The following is a 15056-nucleotide window of genomic DNA, read 5'->3' as shown; positions in this document are numbered from 1 at the left end:
GAGATCTACAGACCCAGGAAAAAGAAGATAAAATAAGAGAAATTGAGAAAAAAATAATTTGCCCCACCATGCTAATACTAAGCTTTATCCTTCTGCCACTGTATTTTATTGGTAATTATATTGCCAAGTTTGTATTGTAAAACTAGGACAAAGAAAGTTATACATCGTCAGGTTGCTTCAAAACTTGGTTAAGATAGTCTGGAGTGTGGTTATCCTATAGTGTTAAATCTATTTTAGTAACTTGGAATACATCTAAATGGCGGGAAATTTCAGGTAGCATTTACCTCTCCAAAAATAAACACAGAAATATAGGGTAGGGGAAAAGTAGGTTTACAGTTGTGAGTACGCAAAACACAGAGTTCATACTTGTGTTATAATTTATTAATTATTGTGTTATTTTCTATATGAACAACTGTAAGCCTACTTTTGCCCCACCCTGTATGTTCCTTTCTAACTGTCTTACACTAATGTTAATGAGAATTTGGGGTGCTTTGACAAACCCTTTCCCACCTGCATGGAATTTTCTGGTTTTGAGGCTGGCACTGGTTGCTACAGGAACCAGATGGCATTGCAGTGGTTAGATTACTGTGTGCCAGTGGGTTCTGACAGCTATGCTACCGCAGTCGTAAATGTCTCCGCTCTTCCATTCTTCCTGAAACATCAGTCTGCACACAAATCCGTCACAGAGCAAACGTTCTCATTAAACTAATAGGAAGGCTGTAGCCTTTCTGTCTTCCAGAGACTGCCCCGTTATGTTAAACTTGACTCTGTGATCACCTAGATCAGACAAGGAGGGTAAACTTGACAACAAGCCATTTGAGTTTGTCATGCCTTTCGGTAAAGAGAAAAGATGGGTAACTGCAAAAGAAATCTTGCTTGTTTGATCAGACTTTTCATCTTCTTGGCGGCCTTTGTAGATCTCTTAAAAATCACCAACTTGAGAATCAAGTTTGTGAAGCTACATACTTTGGGAGACAACCTTTTGGATTCCAGAATGGAAATCCGGGAGAAGTACTACTATGCAGTTTATGATATGGTGGTTCGAGGAAACTGCTTCTGCTACGGCCATGCCAGCGAATGCGCCCCTGTGGACGGAGTCGACGAAGAGGTGGAAGGGATGGTAAGCAAACGCTCCGTGCGGCTTTCTACTTACTAGTACACAGGTGAATCTGAAGAGTGGAAGCTGGACTTAACCATGAGCCTTTCGTATTTTCTAGGGGTTTTATTTTTCCAGACGTAGATGAGGCCTTTGCAGCGTAGTTGATTTTCCCTTTGCCGACTTTCTTGGACTGTGAGGGTATAAGGACGGCTCATAGACACCATTCATTTTTGGAGATTGTCCCTACGGGCTGATACTACAGTAGATACTTCAATCAGCAAATATTAAAATGTTCTCTAGCAATACAGCTTCCTTTACTTTAGGGGAGGTTAAAAGTCACAAGCATTCCAGTCTCTATGGAAGGCAGAAATTGATCCCCGTCCAAAGAAATTGGAAATTTGAACCTAGAACCACAGAGTATCATTTAGGAATTAAATGGACTTTGTTTCTTTATATCTTCTAGTTTCATTCTTTTCCCTGTGTTCCTAAATTATGTACTTTTAAAAATTGAGGATTTGGGTGATTTGCAAAATGGATTAAGGTAGAGTATTTTACCAGTTTTCTAAGTGCAATGATAATTCTTGTAGACCCATATGATGTTAAAGCCAGACAGGATTTATTAAACCAACTATCCTTATTACAAGAGACGGGATTGAGTTTGCCAGAGGGCCCTAAATAAGTATGTGACAGATGGAAATTCAAACCCCGTCTGCCCCAGGGTTCCCTCCTCTGGACCGCGGGCCTCCCTTCCCGAAGAAGGCTGGGCCTTGACGGCTTGCTGTTTGCCTTTTCAAAGCTTATTAGTTCCCCTCGAAGAAGGTGCAGGGTTGAGTGCATTTGACTGTCTAAAACTCGCCTTCCCTTTACTCTAGTGAGAAGTTATTGCATCAAGTTGACTTTTTAACGGAGCCTAAAGGGAGGATTTATCCTAATCTTGTTGCGACATCAGAGAACCCTGTCAAGATTATATTTACTTTCACTGTAGCATTTTGGGTGTGTAGCTAATGTCTTGCAGTCATGTCACTATCATGCATCTCGCAATACATTGGACTGTTTATTCAGAAACTGTAGAGTCCTGTGGTATGTACTTTGGAGCTATTTTTCAGTCTCTTTGAAACCACCTTGTAATGACATGATATTAGTCTTCTGCTAACTGCATTCCTGTCAAAGTGGGTGCAGGGTGGACCTGTCTGTCCTGTTCCCGAATTCCATTCTGTAGAGACTAGTGTTAAGGTGAGATGCCTGCATACATGCACATTGGGTAGGCTGGAAGAACTTATGATTTATGTGCCTCAGGGTCTTAAGTGTGCCTTGCAGTAACATAATGCAAAATAGTGCATCATGGGCCCTCATAAAGCAAAATAATGTGTATGTTTTTCTGAGGTTTTTATATTTCCTTTCTTAAAAGGAAAAAAATAAATGTAAAAGGAAGAATGTAAAATAATTGGTTGAAAAAAATTTAAATGCTGTGCCAGAAGTAAACAAAACAAGCAAACAAATACCTTTTATATGGCATAAGTGGTAAAACTTGCAGTAATGTGAGTTGTTCCCAAATGGTGTGTATAATTTAATTCTCCATTATAACTTTCATTGATTTCTATCATAATACATTTTTTAACTCATAAGTAACTAGTTTTTTGGTTTTTAAAATATTCTCAAGTTACTATTTTCATTCATCTGGCTTTTTTCCATTGATACTTTAATAAAATATGTATTGAGTTTCCATTATCTAGTAGGAACAGTTCCTAGAGATGAGTGTTATAGCCATCAACAAAATAGATGGAACTCACTGTGGGGAGGAGCCACTGTGGTGCACTAGAGCTTAGACTTGGTATGAAAAGGGGTTTATATTTTCCATTGATCGTGGAAAAATCTAGCCATTGGCATACCTCTTACTCTGCTCTTTCCTGTTTTTACAACTTTCAAGGTGCATGGCCACTGCATGTGCAGGCATAATACCAAGGGCTTGAACTGTGAACTGTGCATGGACTTCTACCATGATTTACCCTGGAGACCAGCTGAAGGTCGAAACAGCCATGCCTGTAAAAGTAAGTTTCAGCCAGAGGGACATTTTGAGTCAATTCAGACACCAGTGTCCATCTTTTGCTAAGAGATAAGGTGATAGTACACTATTTTGAGAAAAAAAGAAAAGAGTTACTGCCCTTTTCCCAGCTTTACCCCGATACTCTTAGGAAACCAGTATTCACACAATTAAATTAATAAATTACTATTTACTGAGCAGCACCTATGTGTTTAGCAAATTCAGTAGAAGATGACGATGTTGTCCCTGACATTGTACCTGTTTTGAAGGCCAGATGCCCAGGCGAGAAAAATGAAAGGAAAACGTGGCCTGGTAGGTTGTTAAGGTTGGGCTATGGCGTAGAGGGTTTGGCCTTGTTCCTTTGCCAGCCCAGCTGCAGCCTCTGGTTTCCTTCCATCCGTCCATGCCAGTGGGATTCTCGGGGCAGAGGTGTTTGCAGCACCACCGCCCTGCTAACCCCACCCACGCGCAGTGACTCCCATATACTGTCCTCCCCTCTGGAGTGTGTCTGCCTCTACCCCCACTGAGAAGGGCTGTTCTAAAAGTTCGGAAAGCAGTGAAGGCTGGAATGGTCAAGGTTTTGTGTGTAATACACCCCAGCTGTCCCTGGGTGAATAGTTAAGATTGTTTAGATAAAGAGAAGAAGGGGAGGGGAAGGTGGGAGGGAGTTAAGATAAGAAGGACAACATGGGAGCACCAGGACCCAGGGACATCAGGTGACCACCACAGCATCTAGGCTGGGAAATGATTCCAAGGTTTAATTCAGCCAGTGTATCAAGGGCAACATTCTGCTAGGCACCGAGCGTACATCAGCGGATAAGACACATTCTCTGTCTCCAGGATGGGGAGAGATGAGGCTAGAATGGAAAGCCCCGTGAGGGCCAAGCTGAGTTAAGCCTCACTGAGATGATAAGAGGGATCCACATGGATTGTTGATTGAGAGAGTGAGAAGGTTATGATTAAAGCTGGCCTGGACCAGGATGACTGCCGAGTAGGCTAGAGGAGGAACAGAGTGCCCTGAAGCCGACCTCAGTCCTCACTGAAGAGCCTGGCCTGGCGTGGAGGTGGGAGGGGGGAGGAGGGGGATCAGGCCTTCAGACCACGTTCCTCAAAGCTGGCAGCCCGCGCAGGCTGGGCCAGGAACACGTTGCCTAGAACATCCTCTGGGGTGGTTGACGGCTTCCATCCCACCCCGAGCGGGACCCAAAGGGGTCCTCCGTGCAGTGACAGCCTTCCTGCCAAGAAGCTTCCGCGGGCACTTTCCCCCAAAGGTTTTCAACGTTTTGTAGCCCATTGTCTTCCAAGGAGGGCAGGTTGTTGAGTTTCTTTCCTAAAGTCCACACTTGGAAGGTTCCAGCATGACACAGGATGTCAGGTGACGCGTCGGTGGGGATGTCCTTTTCGCCACAGTGCCTCCTTGTTCTGTTTTGCCTGAACTTCATCCCTCGTTTCCAAAATGAGCTTCCTTCCTGCCACCCCCACCCTCCATTGGTGAACAGACTTCAAGGCTTTACTTGACATGGGTCTTGTCACGCAGAGTGTAACTGCAATGAACATTCCAACTCATGCCACTTCGACATGGCAGTCTACTTGGCCACGGGGAACGTCAGTGGAGGAGTGTGTGACGACTGTCAGCACAACACAATGGGCCGCAGCTGTGAGCAGTGCAAACCGTTCTACTATCAGCACCCGGAGAGAGACGTCCAAGACCCTAACTTCTGTGAACGTAAGTGGGGACTGGTCACCAGGTGGGACCTACTGGACTCAGTTTGCACAGTTTGGTAGTCACCATCCTGCTGTAGGAACCCACAGTCTGGGCATTAGACTCAGCCTTATTTTATCTGCTGTATAGGATGCCAGGAGTGGAATTTACTTGGCAGTAAAGCCTTCTTGCGTCTATTTTTGTGACATTTGAAAGACCAAGGGAATACATGTATTTATACAAACACACATGGTATAACCTGGTGCTTTTCGTTCTTGCTAGAATGTACCTGTGACCCAGCTGGCTCTCAGAATGAGGGAATCTGTGACAGTTACACTGATTTTTCTGCTGGGCTCATCGCTGGTCAGTGTCGGTGTAAATTATACGTGGAAGGAGAACATTGTGACATCTGCAAAGAAGGCTTCTATGGCTTAAGTGCCGAGGACCCATATGGTTGCCAATGTAAGTACATTCGTTTAGAAGTTTGGGAATTCTCATGTGTGCAGAAGTCCCAGACTCCTTTGCAATTCTAAATCCAGACTCCTGCTTCGGACTCGCTTGGTTTATGTTTCTTTACTTCGTTTTATCTTCAATAAAGCTTGTGCTTGCAATCCTCTGGGAACAATCCCTGGCGCGAATCCTTGTGACTCTGAGAGTGGTTACTGCTACTGTAAGCGTCTGGTGACAGGACAGCATTGTGACCAGTGTGTGGTAGGTAAATCCTCATTGCATTGGGTGGGTAGTTTGTGAATATGACATGTTTTAATAGAGAATGCTTTTTCCTATTGTAGATTCTATCATAACCCTTATATGTAAATGTTAAAAGACATGAGTAGAGCCCTGACTGGTTTGGCTCAGTGGATAGAGCGTCGGCCTGCGGACTCAAGGGTCCCAGGTTCGATTCCGGTCAAGGGCATGTACCTTGGTTGCAGGCACATACCCATAGGGAGTGTGCAGGAGGCAGCTGATGGATGTTTCTCTCTCATCAATGTTTCTAATTCTCTATCCCTCTCCCTTCCTCTCTGTAAAACATTAATAAAATATGTTTTAAAAAAAATGAGTAGATACTTCACAAAAGAGGAATTACTAAGGAATAACTTTTTTTATCCTCACCCGAGGAACATCAATGTGAGAGAGACATATCGACTACTAAGGAATAATTTTGACAAGCTATTCACCATCACTCTAGGGATTGTAAAAGAAAACCTCAGTGAAATGCCATTTTTGCAGACAAAATTAATACAAGTTTTAAAAAATGGGAATGCTGACTAATGCAGACAAAATGAGGGGCTGGTACTCATATGCTGCTGATAGAAATGCAAATTGGCTCATAATTTTTGAAAATTTGGGGCTAAGTGTCAGTAGCCTGTAGAAATGCACATATTCTTTGACCCAGTAATCACTTCTGGGTATTGATCCTAAAGAAAGAATCAGAAAATTGGACAAAGATGGATTCACCAGAGGACTCATAGTATCTTTTTTAAGATTATTTTTCAATTACAGTTGACTTACAATATTATATTCGTTTCAGGTGTACAACATAGTGATTAGATATTGTGTATCTAATGAAATGATCACCCAGTAAGTCATTGCATCTTTTATTAATCATAGCAAAAATCTTAGAAGCAACAATGGGAGGAAATAGTTAAGTAAATTTGGGGGCTTTCATACAGTGTGATATTTGGTTGCCACTGAAAAGAACAGCAACATGAGGAAAGGCTGATGGTGGTATAAAAAAACAAACAAAACAACCTCGTGATATGAGTGGTACCTTGATTATGTAGTAAGACAATGCATCAAGAAAAACAAAATCTGGAAGGAAATGTACCCAAAAGTTCATCATCCTGAATTCCAGGTGGAATAATTAGAGTAATTTTTAAAAATTATCCTATATCTCTTATAACATTTTTGTGATTGCTTTTGTAATTTGGGAGAGGAAATACTACTGATCACTAAATATGCATATTGCATATATCCTGGTATATTCTTAAAGTAAATTTCTGGAAGTCTGATTTAAATGGTGAGCCCGGTTTTTACCTGCTCATTAGGAAACATGCGTATGTTGAGGCATAAGAGATCTTTACCCCATATGGATTCTGTCCCATTTCTTTCATTTCCATCGCCAGTGGTTCCAGGACTCTGGGATCTCTTCTCCTTTCAGTTGTGAAAATAGTCCTTGCTTTTTAGGCTATGTTTCCACATAAACAAATCCTTGAAAAACTTTCTTTATGGAGTTTATGGCAGACCAAACTTAAGAAAAATGTAAAGGCCTGCCAAACATTTGCCAAAACTTCTCTTACTGCCAGAGTAGTTCTATTGAAGAAAATTGGCATCTTTGCTACCTCCTCATGGTGATTGGCTATTTTGCAGGGCAAAGAAACTACCCTGATCTGGTGTCATCGTGCAATTATGTGTAACCCTCTCTGACCCCAGTGACCTGCAGCTTGGGTGTCCTTATTTCAGAATACTTGTACTCCTTTCTTTTGTAGACTTTCTTCTTTCCGGCGCAAATGAACATTTGGCGGAACAGCCAAAACATGCCATTACTTGTTTCTTGCTGAGTTTATTGTGTAATTACAGGAATCCACCTTTAGATGTCTAATCTTTTGTTCTGCAGCCAGAGCATTGGGGCTTGAGCAACGATTTGGATGGATGTCGACCTTGTGACTGTGACTTTGGAGGTGCCTTAAACAGTAGGTGAGTGGGACTTCACTTACATGCTTGTACTCAGTCACCCTCTGGTCTCAATGCTTTCAAAGACTTATTCCTTCCAAGAGTTAGCTTTAAAACCTTATAGGATGTTTATATTTCTTGGTTTTAATAGTGTTGATGTTCCTTGTTTTTGTTCTTTCCCTTTACAGTATTTTTTAAATTATGGAAACAACATATGCCCATCTATACTAATAAAAGGGTAATGTGCTAATTAGACTGGATAGACCAGACGTCTTCTGGAGGTCATTCCGGATGTCCTTCCAGACAAAGCCGTGGTGGCGGAGGCCAAGGCAGAGGTGGTTAGGGGTGATCAGGCCAGCAGGGGAGCAAGTTAGGGGCGATCAGGCAGGTAGGCAAGCAGGTGAGCGGTTAGGAGCCAGCGGTCCTGGCTTGTGAGAGGGATGTCCGACTGCCGGTTTAGGCCCAATCCCGCAGTCGGACATACCCCGAGGGGTCCCAGATTGGAGAGGGTGCAGGCTGGGCTGAGGGACAACGCCGCCCCCCCCGCCCCCGTGCATGAATTTCATGCACCGGGCCTCTAGTGGTTCTAAAAAATTCAAACAATTCTGACAGCTATCCTGCCCTTTCTCTCCTAAAGTTCCATTACCGAGTAGTGCCAGTGTTAACAGTTTCTTGTATTTCTGTAGACATCAATAATAGTGCTCAGAATATGTGTTAAAAATTACAATTTCTTTCTTCTCAGTTCTTTTAAAATAACATGTTAGGTTTTATTTTTTAAAAGAGACAAGTACAAAGAAAAAAAGCCAATGATTTCCCACTTAACGTTACTGGCATTTTTTGAAAATCAAAGCAATAGATGTATGTACACAATTGCACAACTTGCTTTTTTATCTAGAGATCTTTTTTCATATCAGCATGTGTTCATCTACCCTCATCATGTGAAAGTACTATGATTTATTTACTTCCAGTCTTTTTGCTTTTTAAGTATGTTTCAGTGAATATCCTTGTAGATATATTTTGATGAATGTAGATATAGCTATAGATTAGGTTCCTAATGATGGAACTTCGAAGTCAATGTGGATGTACATTTTTTATTTGAATAGAATGTCAGGTTGTTCTGCAGACAGATTGTACTAGTTTATTTTTCTACCAACCAGTTACAAAAATACCTTTTTCTCTATCCCCATCAGCAGTTGGCATCATCATTTTATTTTTCACCAATCCATAAAATGAAAAATGAACTCCCATTTTGATTTGTGTAAAGAGTCATTTCGTTTTATTTTATCCAGATTCCAAGCCTATTAATGAAAATGACATGTAATGACTTTTAGTTAAATACATTGGTATTCCTTGAATAGATGAGACATGAAGCTCTACCAGAAATTAATCATAATACACATTTGGCAAGATGTTGAATTTCTGGGCGTTTAATTAACCACCTTGGAGTCAGAGAGAGTTTTGGTCTCCGTTGGTTACAGGATCAGATTCAGAACATCTGGTAAAGATAGGGTGAGTGGCTGCTGAGAGAACAGGCAGATGTTTCCTTGGCCCTGAACTTTCCCAGAGAGAACATGCTGAATTCATTGAGCAAGCTTTATGTACTCAAAAATTGACTCTTTTACAAGATTATTTCTCAACACCATGGAAGTCTGCTGGGAGGGAATGGGATTCCAGGCAGCAAGAGCGTGTCCTGTTTGGCCTCTGTATTTGGGTCTGTCCTATTCCAGAATGCGTAGCAAACTCAGCACAGCGTGTATGTAGCCCTCTGGAACTCCAGGACTGAATGTCTATTCTTCGAAAACCTCCAGAGGGGAGGAAGCGAGGATAATTCCATAAAAGCTGGAAAGAAACACCAACTACTTGCCTGCTTATGGAACCACTTCTCTGACTTCCCTTTGTGACTCCCAGAACACGCACTGATTCCTTCAGTAACTTACTCCTCAATTCAAAACTGTCATCACACCTCGAGCGCTCCTCGCGTAGGTGAAAATGGCATGCATAATTTTCCAAATTATGTCATAAACTCAGGAATGTCCTATGTTCCTTTACCCCAAATGGTTTCTATTACTTACACTCCCTTCCTCTTTTTCTCTATTGTACACACATTTCCTGTCTCTGAATCCACCCATACACAACCCCTGAGCTGCCCCTCCTGTCTCCTGCAAAAAATGTATAAAAACCAGAATGTGCTAATCAAGAGAGTTTGTGAAGCAAATGATTTAGTGAAAATTTTAAGGCAGGTGATTTGATCTCTCTAACGTGATTGATGAGACACTATCTTTTGGCATGACTGATGGAAAAAAGACCCTTTCAAGTTGCCTCTTTTCCTGTGCCTCTGCAGTGTTTTGTCGAGATCCTTTTCCAAGTTGGCCCCCAAGGGGACTTTCTCTAGGACCCCCCATGGGAGTGGTCGAGGCCCAGGCTTCTGAAGCACCGGTTCCACTTGGAGAATGCTTGGGGCATTGCAGAATCTCAGGGAATACTTGCTAAATGAATGGTTTGTAGCAACCACTCATCAGTATCTTCTATCTGATAATATTCCTTTACTTCACCTTGGACACATAGTAGGTATTGATTAAATGTCGATGAACTTAAAGAATTTGAGAAACAAAATATTTTTAAAATATAAAAACGACATATGTGCCCCTTAGGAGAGGCAGTCTCTAAATGTGATCCCAAACATGCCTTAGTTACTTTGGCCAGGGACTGAACTAAGTGTAAAAGTCATGTGAAGTGGAAAAACTTTTAAAACGTATTGTATAATGAGCCAAATGGATTCTTGGAGAACAATAAAAGCTTAGTAACCCAGGTCTATTATGTTGACAGCTAATCTGGACTTTTGAATATTTTTAAGCAGTAAGACCTAATTAATGTAAATAATATAACCTAAGCCAGGCTAATGAAGTTTCATCTACCAGATAACCTGCTTTAATGGATAAATAAGAATGGTTGCTAGGTAAATACTACTTACAAATGCTTTAAAAAACTTTTAAAAATGTAAAAGTGGAAGAAGAAAGCAGAAAAGCAGGTAAAAGTTGTGACAGAATAATTTGACTCAGTTGTTGGCTTTGAGGACGAAAGGAGAAGGCCTTCTGTTGTATCATTCCTCAAAATCATTTTACCAATTAATTTAGGACTTTGATATCTGGCTTGAAGACTTCTAACTCCTAGACCAAAGTCCCCTGCCCTCACTTGATCTTTCAACAACACATCACTTCTGCATCTCTTTTCCCACTTATTTTAGTTGGCTACGTATTATAGCTGTTTGTATCGAAAGGTCTCTTTAGACAGGAATTGCGTCTTACTTGTTCTAGAATCTCCCTTTGTATCCAGCACAGTGGGCCTTGCAAGTGCTCAATAAATGAGGAAATGAAATTTCTTACACTTTGAAACAAGAGCAGAAATTAGTATGTGTTCTCATCAATGTACTGAGTGGGCATCTAACCCTTTGTTAATTACAGGAAGTTGAACATAAAAGGATTGCAGAGCACAGCTCCTTCCCTTTAAGAAAGTATCCTACTTTGGGGGAGGAGTGGAGCTACTCTGGATGAAATGAGTAGTGCTGACTGCTAATCAATGTGGAACCAACCCTTATTTGTAATCAGAACGATGGAGCAGAAATCAATGTTGAACCATGATGGTTCTTATGAATGATCTTTTTATCCTTTCATTTTTCTCCCAGTTTCTTAGTAATAGAGAAAAGTTAAAACTGTACGGTATTTGCTCTACTCAACACTATTTAAGTGAAATAGAACGTTCCTTCCAATGAAACAAGTTGCTAATTTCTGTATTTGTGAGAAATGTTTGTTGACTAAAAATGGAGATGGCGGTAGGGCTGTGTTTCTGTATTAAGGCTCTAAAGGAAAACGTGTTTCCTGCTGACCAGAGTTGTTGGCAGCATTTGGTTGCTTTGGGTTGGGATGAGGTTTCCGTTTTCCTGCTGGCTCTCCGTGGGGCCGTGCCCAGCTTCCCGGGGCTGCCCACATCCCTTGACTCATGGCCTTCTCCTTTCGTCCTCAAAGCCAGCAGCTGTGAGACCAATTATTCTCATGTCACAACTTTTACCCATTTGCTGCTTTCTTCTTCCACTTTTAAGAACTCATGTGATTAGATTGGGCCCATCCCAAGGTCCTTAACCTTAATCACATCAGCAAAGTCCCTTGAGCTATGTGAGGTAACATACCCACAGATTCTGGGGATCAGGCCATGGACATCTTTTTTGGGTCATTAATCTCCTACCATAAGGCCTGACTTATTTTGTCTTATCTTACATCCTTATTCTACCTTACTGATCTAAATGAATTAAATCTATATCTAGTTACAGGGCAATTTGTGGGGTTAACATACAAACTTTTAAATGTACCATTTCTATTCAATGTGATTTTTACTTGAACACAGGAAAGGATAATTACATGTAACAAATATTTTGTCTCACTATGGAGGAGGTAGTATTTGAGCTTGGCTTTTTAAAAAATGAGTGAGATTTGAGAGATGTAACAAGTGGGCAGGGAAGCCTTCTAGCTGCGAGGAAGAAGACTGCTGAAGGCATGGAGAGGGAGTGAGTGTGGCAAGGTCAAGATCTGGTCTGATCTGGACCATCTCTGCTCACATTTCCTCCATGACCCTCTTTGCTCCTGTCATTCCTGTCCTCTCTCTGTCGGTCAAGATCCTCTGCGACCTTCAGAGGCACCTCTTTCATGATGCTGCCCTTAATCAGATGAGCAATGCCTTCCTCTAAACACACAGTACTTAGCCTGTAGCTCTATATAGGTACTTACAGCATTTTCATTTGTTGTATTGGTCAATTGCTTTATTTTTTAGTCTCCCAAATTAAATGTAATTTCTTTAAGGACAAGGACTGTTCCCCCAACTCCCCATTTTTCTTTCTCATCATTTAGCCAGAAATAATGGACTTTACCAAGGAAGTAAGGATTGATTCAGAAGAAAGTTGACAATGGACCAAAATGTGAGAGTATTAACACCAGGAAGCATAGCCTCCAGGAGCAATATTTGCTCAGTAAATATTTGTGGAAGAGTATGAGGAGTGTGGCTGATCTGAAATTAAAGGGCGGGCACCAGAGAAAGAAGCGTGGGTTATAGAGGCTGCTGGAAACCAGGCAGGGGCATCGTGACTTGATATGAGTGGAAACAATTGTGGATATTGTGAAATGATGAAAGCAATGCTGTGGGAATATTGGCTTGGCGATGTAGACAGGATGGACTGGGCAGGAGCAGAGAAGAGCTTAAGAGGTCAGTTTGGAAGGTTGCTAGAGTAGCAGGTATAGAAAGATGACATACTGGACTAGGAGAGTGGAAGTGACAATGAGCAGAAACTGAGTTGAGAAACATCTTGAAATAAGACTTGGATATTGGGGATAAAGAAAAGGGAAGGTTATGTCTCACCTACAACATCAGAAAAATTTTTAATCTGCTGACAGAAATAGCAGAGCTGAATATAAGAAATCAGTGGGACAGGTGACGAGCAGGTGGGGACAAGACGAATTAGAGATGACCGCTGGGCAAACCATGGAAATGTCCCATTCGTGGCTGGATGTATACCACCAGAGCACGGCTGGACGGATGCCGAGAGCTGTAGGTGTGAGGGCCCTCTGCTCAGGCAGGTAAAGCCACAAGAGTGCGTTTGCTGAAGGAGTGTGTGGTGAATGGGAGTCGTGCCTAGCAATGACAACAATTCAGGTCTGTGGACACAAAGAGGAGTGAGTGCCAGGGCTGTTGTTAAGGGGATTCCTTTCACCTGGTCAGGTTCTCCGGAGCTGTTTCTTCTTTAGAATTGGGCTGCAGGTGAGAGGCCACACCAGGGGTCTGCCCACTGGCCTTGTCCTCAGCTTTATTTGCTTATTTTCTAGTGATGGCATTTGAAGAATCAAGTTCTTTTCTTCGGTGGTTCGTGTTTTGGACATAAGTTCCCTCAGTAATCATCTGGGCAGGAAATAAAGATTTTCTTTTGTCCATCGGATGTAGCGTCTGATGCCTGGATTTTTGGAAATGGCTTTTGTTGGTGGACTGGGCCACAAGAGGGCTAGGTCCTAATTGGAACAAGCTTTTCTCCTCTGGGAATTGGCTCCGGGACGTTAAATATTCATATTCCTGCAGGGTAAAAACGACTCACATGATGTACAGAAGAAGACTTTATTTGGACTTAGAGACTTGGTTTAAAATGAACTTTGGGATAAGAGGGAAAAAAATGAAGTCTGGGAATGGGTTTAAAGTAATAGTTTCAAACCACATGACTTTAATGAAGTAAAAATGAATGTGTATAATTTGGTTTTAACCATGTACACAAAGTCATGATACTAAGGAAAAAGACAGATGTAGGCTGAGAACAAAATGAATAAATTATAGTTCATCCCGAGGCCTTTATTACCTAAAAGAGTAATGGACTAATTTTTAAAAGTTGTGTTATTACAGTAAATCTCCTATTTTTCTGTTTGTTTTTAAAGTTCAGAACTATCCTTCATGCATTTGTTTGTTGAGCCAGTGTGTACACTGCGTGCAGAGCCCTGGGCCAGGCCCTGCGGGGCGGACTGAGGTGAATAAGGCGCAGCCCGGGCCCTCAGGAGTTGGCAGTGCAGGAGGGGGTTAAACAGGTCTGCCAATAATTATACTACAGAGAGAAGGCCAGAAATGTCTTAACAGTACAGCTAAGGAATAGTTGAAGCCTCAGGAAGTACCAGTAGGAATGTAGGAGGAGGGAACCAAACAAAACTTCATGAAAGTTGAGCTGGGCTTTGAAAAATAAGTAGGACTTGAAGACACAGGGCCTCGGCTTTAATGAACAGCTGCTGTGTGACAGCTTTGTTGTAGATGTGGTAAATACATCCTTCCTTCTGCAAGGAGGTGGTGGCATGAAAGAGAAGGTGTTGCATTTGATGGAGTGGGATGATGGTCAGGGAGTGCCACAGCAGGAGTCCTTGGTGAATCTGGAAAGAAGAAATAGGTGGACCTTTGCCGGGTGAATCAGGGAGAAGGGCATTCCAGGCTGTAAGAACAGCCTAAGCAGAGGCAGGAAGGAGGTCCTGAGTCGCCCAGCGCGTTTGAGAAGTTGTACGTAGCTCAGTGTGGGGGGAGGTGAGGGGAGAGATGAGGCTGGAAAGGTAGAGATGGCCAGATTGTGGACGTGCTGTTGCACCTCCCCAAGGCCACTGGAGTGGTGACAGTTCATGCATCTTAGAGAGGTTTATCTGGGCAGCTGTGGGGTAGCGGCTTCGGTTGGAAGTTGGAAGACTGGCAACAAAGATACCAATTAGGAGACTATAGTTGCTTTTCCTGTGAGTGAGAGAAGGAAGAAAGGCACGGCGTAGCCCATGGAAAGGGGAAGAGACACCAGATCCTAGGAGGCGAATTCGCAGAAGCTGGTTCCTGATTGATATGAAGAAGGAATCCAGAGAATAATTTCCAGGTCACTGACTTGGTTGACTCAGTGATGGTGGTGTTTCCCCCGGTAGAGAACATGGGAGGCACTGAGTGCAGTTAGTCTCTGGGACAGCTAAGTTAGAACTGTCCTCCTAGGAGTTGGATAT

The 15056-nt window shown here is 42.3% G+C and overlaps 1 protein-coding gene across 1 annotated transcript in view; it reads left to right on the top strand.

Moving 5' to 3' along the window:
• Positions 1–15056, top strand: part of LAMB1 (laminin subunit beta 1) — a 67595-nt gene that overhangs the window by 17565 nt on the left and 34974 nt on the right. The window contains exons 8-13 of the mRNA XM_079785902.1: positions 918–1120; positions 3027–3147; positions 4678–4866; positions 5125–5304; positions 5441–5553; positions 7460–7539. Of these exons, the coding sequence (XP_079642028.1) occupies positions 918–1120; positions 3027–3147; positions 4678–4866; positions 5125–5304; positions 5441–5553; positions 7460–7539 (886 nt within the window). The remainder of the gene's footprint in view (positions 1–917; positions 1121–3026; positions 3148–4677; positions 4867–5124; positions 5305–5440; positions 5554–7459; positions 7540–15056) is intronic.

The sequence above is a fragment of the Cnephaeus nilssonii genome, assembly GCF_951640355.1.
Source record: "Cnephaeus nilssonii genome assembly, chromosome: 12".
NCBI classification, from domain to species: Eukaryota; Metazoa; Chordata; class Mammalia; order Chiroptera; family Vespertilionidae; genus Cnephaeus; species Cnephaeus nilssonii.
This window is presented reverse-complemented; position numbering and strand designations above follow the sequence as displayed.